The 10,751-nt window shown below is 43.8% G+C and overlaps 1 protein-coding gene across 1 annotated transcript; it reads left to right on the top strand.

Moving 5' to 3' along the window:
* The first annotated feature begins 362 nt into the window (after positions 1–362).
* Positions 363–6,453, top strand: hoxc12a (homeobox C12a). The gene is made up of 2 exons (XM_088633571.1): positions 363–2,432; positions 3,675–6,453. The coding sequence occupies exons 1-2, from the start codon at positions 1,841–1,843 to the stop codon at positions 3,911–3,913; spliced, it is 831 nt and encodes a 276-aa protein (XP_088489697.1). The 5' UTR covers positions 363–1,840; the 3' UTR covers positions 3,914–6,453.
* Positions 6,454–10,751: the final 4,298 nt, after the last annotated feature.

Raw genomic sequence — 10,751 nt, 5'->3', positions numbered from 1 at the left:
AGGTCTCCCGTCTGAGAAGACAGCCGGTCTAATTAAAAGGCGTTTTCAGACTCTTACCACGTGTGTTTCATCCGTGAAGAAGCGCGGGTAGTGTTTGTTCCTATGACTGCGTGGTGCTTGTTCTGTGAGTTACTGTTTACTAGTGTGGATACAAAGCCTATTACCAATTGAGAGCGATTATTATTATTATTATTATTATTATTATTGTTATTATTATTATAATCGTTGTTGTTATTATTATTATCGTCGTTGTTGTTTTATTATTGTTCAGACCAATGATAATATTGGATTTAATTTATATATATATATGTTCTTTTGCAAGGCCTCTTGGTATTTGCCTTTGTATATGTATATGAATTCTGTCTTCGTGATGTCTTCATGAATCTGAACAACACCCCCACTAGAGAGACAGATCTGTCACCTCGGTGAGAATTTATAGGTCGGGGGAAGAAGCTGATCTGACGATCGAGGGAAAATGAAATGCTTTCCAGTGCAATTTAACTGAAATAAATTAAGATTCGTGTCACCTCTCTCACCGAGTGCATACATATCTGTGGGTGGATATCACAAATCCAGCTCGTTTCCTTTCTGTATCTTCCGTTCTGAAAATTTCAGGAATCTTTTTCTCGTGCTCGGGACATTTGAGAAATAACTGTGTGTAGCACGGCAAAGGAATTTATAAGCTGTTGGACAAAAGCCTACTCGCAATCCAGGACTTATCATTTTTTTAAGAGCGTGGTAAAATGTATTTCTTCATACCGAATGAGAAACCCTGTCTAACTGGTTGTCTTGAATAACGCGGATTTCTCGTCTTGTCGCCCCTGCTAATGGGAGACGAAATTCGTGCCGCCTCAAGTCGCTTCGTTCAATCCGCAGTACCTCTGTAGATTCCTCTACTCCTATTATTTCTGGACCTGCGCTTATCCGCCTCCTCATAACGAGTTTTAAAAAAGTACCCCGAAGCGGTTTCTTCCCACCCTGCTAATTTTATTCCACGCGTTTGTCCAGACATACCGCTCTTAATTATGTATATCTTTTTTTCACAAAAAAGGAGTCATGATTTTCAGCGGGTGAAAATCTTTTAAATCTCTCGTGCTGCCTTGTAAAAAATGCCAGTAAAATAGACGCAGACTCTGTGGCAGGCTGTCCGGTGTGCGACTCCGCTCGTTTATTGGGGTGTCTGTTAAAGTTGTTCTTGAGGGGTGTGCGGGAGCTTATTATTTGAAACACACGCTCTTAAAACAACCTTATAGAACATCGTCGTACTTTACAGAGCCAGCGTCTTCAACCTACTGACCCTGTTACTGTAAATATGAGAGGAGTGTGTCTGCAAGCACCCGTCTTTACAACGAGCCTGTAAAAGGCGGCTTCCCGTCTTGATATCGTTTTAGATTCAAACGTAATTTACTCCAAAATATTATACGCGTCCGCCCCTCCAAGAAAATAAATGCGAATAGAAAAGATGATTTAGAGACTTTTACTTAGCTATTAAAGAAATTAAACGCGACTAGGGACGATTCTATGTGCTTTCCCATTTTATATACGAATGAATAGTAAACAGCGCAGTTTTTTTTTCCAGCCAGAAAAAAATACCAAACACAGGGCAAGATGTGCTATTTTTAATAAAATGTTTTATAGTATTTTAAAAAGCTTATAAACCCCGTAATACAGAAGTTAATGTTTTGTTTTGTCTGAAACCGACCTGGTGGGTGGCACCTTCTGTAGCGCAAATTGGCCCCGGCACGTGACCCGAAGGTGACCAATCAGGTGCACCTCTAGGTTTAACTATGTTAAATGTCAGATTGCAATAAACTAGAAGCTGTTGGTCGGGCCCGCGGAAATGGGCGAGCATAATCTTCTTAATCCCGGGTTTGTGGGACCGTTGGTAAACATCCACACGGGAGACACTTTCTATTTCCCTAATTTCAGAGCATCGGGGGGCCAGCTGGCGAGTCTACCGTCTCTCTCGTACCCTAGAAGGGACAACGTTTGCTCCCTCCCGTGGAACCCCTCGGAGCCGTGCAATGGATACCCTCAGTCTTACCTTAGCAGTCCCATGTCCATTAACCCTTCAACATTCAACCGCGCCTGCGACATAGCCCGGCCGGAGGAAGGCAAATGTTACTACAGTAACGGCGGCGGCAGCCGGGAAACCTGCTCGGACAGCGCGAGCCTCAAAAGGGAGGAGCGGGCGCGGGACAGTTCTTCCATCGCTGCCGAGCACGGGTTGCATAACGGGATGGGCAGCGGCGGCACCTTCTCCAAATATGACTACGGTGCCGAACCGATGACCCAGGACCCGCCGTCCTGTCAGTCCCTCGAATCCGACTCCAGCTCCTCGCTGCTCAACGAAGGCGGAAAGACCCCCGCGCGCGACCCCCAGACACTGGCATCGCCGGGCAACCACTCCAGCAGCATGGCCGCGAGCGGCGGTGAGTGTCCTGCATGCACGCGCGCCTCTGTGGGTAATATTTATTGGGTAGTATTTGCTTTGTTTGGTTTGGTCTTATTTGCTACCTCATAACTCTGAGCCGGCGGGGCAAGACTGACTGGGCTCCCAGAGAAAATGGGCTTGCAGGGTTGATAGGCACCGCTAGGGGTAGCACTTAAAAAGCTCCACGTTTTCAGGCGATAGTACGGAGCCTTTTACACAGCCACTAAATACTAACAAGACCATAAAAAACATTGTTACTGCTGGGAGTTAATTTTGCTATTTCGGCTGTCCGCGCAGCATATGCATGTGGAGGTTCTTCCTATGCAAAGCTTCCGTCGTAATGGAAGAGCCCGTTTCGAAAAGAATTGGCCCGAGGGTACGGATTGTGCAGCGGTACGGGTGGAATTACTGCGAGATTATTTAAAGGTATTCTCCGTTGTGGATGATTACACCGGGGAGAGCAGTTTTTATTCGTTTTAATGACTCGTAAACAGAATTAATATCGTTCGCTGTTCCCATTTGAAGCCAGTTAATACGCCCCTGAAACGGCAAATAATCCGAAGGTATTTGCAGGCGAGGCTTCATTATCACGTTAATGCTAGGTTTAACTGCAACAGTAAAACCCCATTTGACACGGGCTACTGTAAATTATAGTCTGTAGTTCTGTATAAACAGCACAGGAGACTGTTACAGATTAGTTTACACGTCTCCTTTCTCCCTCCTCCTTATTTATCTTTGATGGGGGTTTTCCTTAAACAAGCCCTCAAAAACCTCTATTTCAGTGCTAATTGGCAATGACATAAAGATCTTAAAAGATACCAGTACTCAGAACTAAAAACGATATATTACACTCAATCCGTTTCGAAGTTTTTTTGTAAATATCTCGCAATACCTAAATCGTTATCGCAAACACTTGACCTCACTGCTAAAAAAAGACAGTATCCAGTTTTATTGTGAGCAGCTAATACACACAGCCTGTATAACCTTATTGAAAGATGATCAAATAATTCTATTAAAAATACCACGTTTGCATGGACTGCACTTATGTTCTGATTCTGCTTTTCCTGGAAATAGTGTCACGCACGCATACGCGTGACAATGTACAAGCACGGCACCGCTAACCACACAGACGTGTCTAAGAATATTTGCAACGCGGGGGAATCTGTCCCCGGTTGCCGGCAGGCAGGAGAAACACGCCTGTGTGTCGCTCCGTGAAACAGTCCGGCTCTTTCCTCTCTAGGCGCGCCCTGGTACCCGCTGCACACCCGGACGCGGAAGAAGCGCAAGCCCTACTCCAAGCTGCAGCTGGCCGAGCTGGAGGGCGAGTTCATGCTGAACGAGTTCATCACCCGGCAGCGACGCCGGGAGCTGTCGGACCGGCTCAACCTCAGCGACCAGCAGGTGAAGATCTGGTTTCAGAACCGGAGGATGAAGAAGAAAAGACTCTTGCTGAGAGAACAGGCTCTGTCCTTCTTTTAAAAAAATAAAAAAATAAAAGAGGCATAACAGCGAAGAAACTACCGGTTAACAGTATACAGTCTAACGACGTACGCTGGTAATTGATCTATTTCAATTTTTATTTTTTTTAAGGCATGTACTCGTTCTCTTCTCCAACCTCCTTAAAAATGCCAGCATGAATGACATAAATACCACTGGGTTCTTAAAAGTAGCACATACCCAAGAAAGCAAATGACCAAATACCAATAAAGATAATAGTTTAATATTTTATATAATGTTCTTTTGTTTCTCGGGGGCAGTCGACGTGAGAAAGTTCGGTTTGTGACAGTCTTTTCCAGTCCTCACAACACAGAAAACGCCGAACAATCACTTAGTGGACAAAAACGTTTCAGCTCTCGGAACAGAGTAACGGAGCGCGATTGTCCACCAATCGTTCAACTGCTATTTAGCTTTGACCTCACGATTTGAAGACATCTTTAATGCTGCAATGGTCTTCGAACTTGAATACAAATGTTTGTCTGTAATTATTCTTGTTGTATATTATCTGATAAATCGTTATGTAGAAGTTTTTTTTGTCTTATTCAGGCGAATGACAGAAGTCATCTGAAATGGACAGAAAGTGATCTTCTTTTCTCTCGTTGCTGCTGCAATCGTCAGTCTTTATCAAGAGTTTAGAATCTGCCTGTCACGTCGCATGACTTGTAGCGTGCAACCAGCAGCACTGGTCACAAATGAACTTCCGCCAGCAATGAATATAAGCTAGAGGATGCTGAAAGGTGCCAAAATACAAAACAACTTTGAAATAACTGAATTTGAAATAACCGTAAGTCCTGGACAATAATTCGCCTTTTACTCTGAGACGCAACCCTGAATGTTTACCGTGTAACTGAATGTATGGCATTCAGTCCCTTTGGTTCTTAAGTCAAATGAACAATGCAGTTAAAAAAAGCTGAAAGTTATTTCATTTGGATAGTTTTTGAGGGCGTTATGAAATTAGAAGTCTCCGTAACGAAACCGAGACAATCACATTAATTTGAGGGCGAGCTCGGGATAAAACTGCGAATTTCGTGCTTTTTCATGCAGTTTTAGTTGCCTTTAGAGGACCGGTAGTCTCCGTGTGCTTTCCGTCACGTGCTCCACCGGACTGTCCAGATCTCGGACACACTCGCCTAGTCTGCTCCGCGGACGGTACGAGACCACTGAAGTCTCCTTGCTGTCGGCTGGTTTCATTTTTTAAATTTTTTTTTTAGATTCTGTTCGTCTTCTCACTCTGTTTTTTGCCCGAAACTAAAGATCTCAAAAGATCTTTAAGAAAATAGTAATGTGCAGTCAAGGATTCATTGATCATTCGACGTTTGCGTACAAATAATATTTCTCTGCAATTATAAACTAGGATTATTTTCTTTTTTTTTTTGGCCATAAAGATAAAAGATACAGATGAACATCTCATCTGTCTCGCGAGGCGAGTCAGTAATAAGGCGGGAACGAGCCGACTGGGAGCGAAACGGTTAGACAGAAAACGCATCCCGGCAGCCCACGAGTTCCGAGAATACGTTTAGATATCCGCGCAAAACAGAGATGTGAAAATAGACGGTTGTTTTCCAGAAGAAGGGATTCGACTCTAAGACAAGCAAGGGGGGGGGGGAAATAAGTGGAAAAGCAAGAGGGCAGTTACAGAGTACGTCCGGACCGCAATACAGAAATAAAGAGCGATCAAACGTCCGCCGATAGTTCTTAAAAACCCGCAGAACAGAACACGGTTCTGCGAGGGCAGTATGACCTCGGCATCCGCTTGCTTTGTAAAGTTCTGTCCAGAATGATTGTAGGTTTGACTTGGAATGACGCTGGTGGAGTGTGCACGTCGCGAGGCTAAAGGCTGTCACAACACCGACTCCTCTCCGCGTCCCTCTCGGAGCGCGTCCACGCGGGCGCGCAGGTAGTCGTTGTTTTGATCCGAGGTACGTTTCTTTTTGATCTATCCTGTGGCATTGGGACTCACCAAATCCTGTCTGTTGGAAATGAAATAATCAGAAGGAAGCGACCGTTTTATTCGAGAAGGTTTTTTTTATTTTATTTTTACTTTGTGGAAATCTTGTCTTCCGAGAGGAACAAGTGTGACTGAACCATTTTAAACACTTTTTCCTTTCAATTCAACAATGGAATTAAGTTGTCGTTCGGAATTTCCTGGGACTATGATATATGCAAAATCCTTTCGATGGACCTGCTTACACAGAAGTGGTGGTGCTGCTTACAAAATGTTTTTTTTGTTGTTGTTCTTGTTCTTGTTCAATGTGTGGAGGAATCCAGTTTTTCAGTCTCGTGTAATCTATTGTCCAAATAAGTAATTACAATAATGATGAATACTGCATCTTCGATTATAATGTCCCTTGTGTGATATACATTGTTTTCTCACCTTTTAGTTCAATATTTCGTGATGCATCTATTCTATTTATGTCGTCTCCAGATGTAGCCAGTCTTCTATGAATATCATGCTATAAGTAAAATGAATGTATTAATGTACGTGTAAGATTTCTGATGATAAATAAAACGTGTAAACTTTCTATCTTAATCACTTTTTGTTAGTGGAAGTGTTGGTTTAAGAAACAAACCCAATACAGTCTAGTCGTCAGAAAGCTGCACTGGTCATTCCGAATTCTAACATTATTTAGGAAACGCTGTATAATACGTGTTTGGGGCTTAATGTTGTGGTGAAATTCGCATTCGTAGTGCGCAGAAGTTATTTTGGATGGGCACAGCCGTTCCTAATATTGGAATATTATGAACTGACAACTCCACTTTCGAGAAAAGGGAGAACATCTAAATATTTACTTTGAAGGTTTCTATTTCCAGATCAAGCTGAACGCTCTCCATATAAATCTGTTTCTCTTGTTGGCTTGAGGATATTCCTGCGCGATTGGAAAACGTTCAAAATGATCTACTGCCCATTTCGTGTTTATTTTTACCACGGTTTTAAAATTGTGATGTTTGACACATCCAAGAGATTCCAAGAACACTTGTCTGTCTCTAAATCTTACTAATAATCCCGAGCAAAAAAGGAGAAAGAAACAGTACTAATTCGGTGTATCATCAGTTTAGAATGCAAAACCTGTAACGGTTTAACACGATATCGTTCTGTGAAGGGGGTTATATTAACACGGGTTAGCGCACACGCTCTGTCCGGTGAAGGGAGATACTCGCAGTGAACTCCTTACCGGACATGTCATCGCGGATCAATTTATAAGGCGGTGGCGTGTGCAATGATAACAATAAAAGTGCTTAGATTTCCCTTTATACCCTGTCCGTGCTGGCTGTGGTTAGCGTTGTTTTTACAGGTTGCAAAGAGGAGGCAATAAAAAACACGAGAAGTCTCCCAATCGTATTCGACTCTTCGAGAGTGTGAGTCCCAAAATCCGAAGGCAAAAGTGTTGCTATTTCACTGTCAGGGGTGTGTTTTTTTTTTAAAACAAAAAATGCAATTAGTAGGTGTCATTATACTGTCTTGTCCCAAAATACGGCGCTCTCATTTGCATCGCCAAACTTACAATATTTAAATATGAGGATTAGGGGAAAAGAAGGTATTATTAAAGATCCAGATGGGGGCCAGGAAAGCAGCCAGCGCGCTTGTATCCTATTTCAGTTATCGAAATGAGACGCTCATGGCAGTGTATTGTATGCCGCTCACTCTCGGGCCTCCTCGCGCCCTGCTGCTCCATCTGAAATGAATGAACTTTGCTGGTTCGCAATTTGGAAGCAGGAACAGTTGTTTTTTTTTAAAAAAAATCAGTAATTCCCGTTTCAACATAAATGATTGTGTCAAATCACCTACATAGCATATCAAATATATATGGCTGTAGCGCGCATGCCTGAGGTACTTTGCATTTCTGTGCTGTGTTTGACAGAGGGCAACTATAAATGTGTGTGCCTCAACCATTATCTGAGCTTTCTAATAACGGCTCACATGTTCAGATACTACAGGCCTATTAGCGCCTGACTCTCTTAATTGCGCATGTGTGAATCTAGCCGGCCTGACTCTCTAATTGCGCATGTGTGAATCTAGCCGGCCTGACTCTCTAATTGCGCATGTGTGAATCTAGCCGCTTGCTGAGGTTTACGAACAAATAAGCGAGGCTGACTGTCGTTTTGCAGTCTGATTTCTTGTAAATCGGGGCTTATGGCTTTGTAATACTTTATTGCTATCGCTTTACTGCATTGTAAAATATTGGACACTATAGAGAGAGAGTGTGAAGAAGGGATGACAGACTAGCTGTAATGTAAAGAACAATTCATATAATGATGATGTTGATGGGACTGTAATTTAAATTCGTGAAGGTGACGACACTTTTGTGCATTGATACCGCAGAATGTGCATTTTTAAGTGCTGTCATAGACAAGGTACATCAAAGGTGCCTTATTTTTCGACTGTGTTGCCTGTGTTGTCGCAATATTGATTCCGGTTTAGTTTTTAAATGGTAGCGAAAGCAAGGAGTGCCTCTTTGGTTTATCGTCCGAAGCCCCGGCGTGTGGACAATTCTGGTGTGAAAAAAATATCTTCACATCTCCCACTGTAACTTTATGGTTAATGACAAAATCATATAACTCGCGCTGCTAAGTGTCCCTTGCTCTATTTTAAAAGGCAGCCCTTCAAAGATATTTATAGGTTCCGCGATTGTGTCTATCGCGCTGTCCACCGCGTGATGTTAATTTGATTGTGTGTGTGTGTATTCCCGAGCCGTGCGTAAACACTCACAATGTCGTAAAAATCCACCAACATCAACAACCACCACTTGCACGCAGACCGGAGTCGGTTCCTCACCGCCAAGCACGGTGGACCGAGGCCAAACCCGCTCAACCCATTCCTGGTGTTGTCCATTTACTATTCCGCCGATGTGGTTTAATCTCCCCGGGAAATTCAGGGCCGATTGGTTTTAGTTGCAGCTCTGTAGTCGAGATAAGAACGCCTTCGAAACTTCGTTCTTTGTCGCACAGAGATGTTGAATTTACTTCGCTACCTGGAGGAGAGAACGCCCAAGGGGAATCCTCTTTAGGTGCATAGCATGACCTCTGCATGTTGCCTGTCAGTCGTCACGCCTGCATGAAGGCAGCTGATGTAACATACTGGCACCTTGATGCGGGCTGGGGCCCATCCGTGCCGCGGCGTGTGTAAGGCGCTTAAACACGTTTGCGCGGCCGCACACGCAAAATAATCTCTTGACTCAGCGGCAGCGTGGAGTGGGTAACGCGACGGCAGCGTGGTGACCGGAGCTGTCGGTGGAGGTGAACCACTTCCTCTCGCAGACGGAAGGGCCTTCCTGCAGTCTACGGCCGAGAACACGACCCATCCCCGTGTCGCTGCGCTGTGTAAACAGGCCGGTACAGAGCCCATTTTGTAAAAGAGGACTAGATACACTGGAGAGGCCGACTTGAGGGAGGACTAAATTATCCCACCAGTGCACTAACCCGATTGCCCAGGCACATAGGCCCCTATGGCTGTATGCTGTGCACCAACCATGTCAGTCAGTTGAATGGCAATACGTACGTACGCATACGCGCCCAAGACCTACAGTCAAGCCGTGGGTCTGTAAAAAGATGAGCCATTTTCTTCAGTGATGATGACGACCTCGACGACCATCGCTGAAAATGAAGCCGTGATTGATAGTTCTACTCCAAGAACGGTTCATGTTAATGTGTGAAAAAAAAGTGAATGTTACCCAGGAGATTCCAGATTGGAGCAGAATTGTAACTGGCGGGAAAAATAATGCTTAGGAACCGACAGGCTCCACTCCAACGAACAACAACAACAAAAAAAAAACAGATACGGATTTATTTCTTTTATTGCGCCGTCGGTGAAGCCAGCCTGAAGGTATATCTTGATCGTTTTAACACCCATTAAACTCGAGAAGCGTCAGCGCCTCTCGCTTGGACGCTCGTCTTAACAGAATCGGAGAACCGAATAAATCACGGCGAGGTGCTGAGGCTGAGGCGGGGAGATCCGCCGGCCTCGGGCCCGGAGACGTGCGCCGGGCCGCAGGCTTTCGTCCCCAGAAGCGCTGATAGATCTGTTCACGTCTGAGCGCCGGTGGCGTGAAGATGCTCCGTAGCCGTGATCCGGCAGCACGCAGCGAGGCTCGGTTTATGGAGCGCATATGCATTCTGCGCACGAAACGGACGTAAATATATGAACACATACGTGACTGCAACCTGACTTTCCCCCCATTACAGACAGACACGTGGGATATTTATAGATGATCTACGCCCAGCCCCGAGGTGTATATCACGCAGAAAGTTAAAAAAAAGACTTGAAAATGCAATTGATTTCAATCATGATTCGCCCACATGCACGCATACTGCAAATACACCACAATAAGACTCGCTCCACTTCATGATAAATTCATGATAAACTTCAGAATTGCATTTTTAAATATTGCCACATTTATCAATTTTATCATTTAGTTCTCCGATCCGTGATTTTTGTTTTTGTTAAAGGTAAATATAGCCTTGAATGCTTAAGCCTTTTTTGTGTCGGAGGTGGATTTGGATTGTTATCACTTATCTCAAATGATTTCCGTTAACTAAGACAATGGCTGGAGCCGCTGACAACTGTGATTGAGACAGATCTGCGCTCTCTCTGCCTGAGGTCTCTGAAAACACTATCTGCAGGTTTATGTTTTATGCGCTTCAAATAAGTCTGACGTATTTCGAAATACAATTCTTTCGAAATATATCCTTAGTTTCATGTCTTGGAAATACGTATTTATAAGCCCGAAATAAAAAAAATACGATTCGTGCAAAACACTTTGGAATACATACAATTTATAAATCAATTAAGTCATTTTCTTAGTACGAGTTAAATGTATTTTAA

Source organism: Lepisosteus platostomus, chromosome 1 (genome assembly GCF_059453375.1).
Source record: "Lepisosteus platostomus isolate fLepPlt1 chromosome 1, fLepPlt1.hap1, whole genome shotgun sequence".
Classification (NCBI taxonomy): domain Eukaryota; kingdom Metazoa; phylum Chordata; class Actinopteri; order Semionotiformes; family Lepisosteidae; genus Lepisosteus; species Lepisosteus platostomus.
The sequence above is the reverse complement of the archived record's forward strand: the minus strand, read 5'-3'. Positions and strand labels throughout refer to the sequence as shown.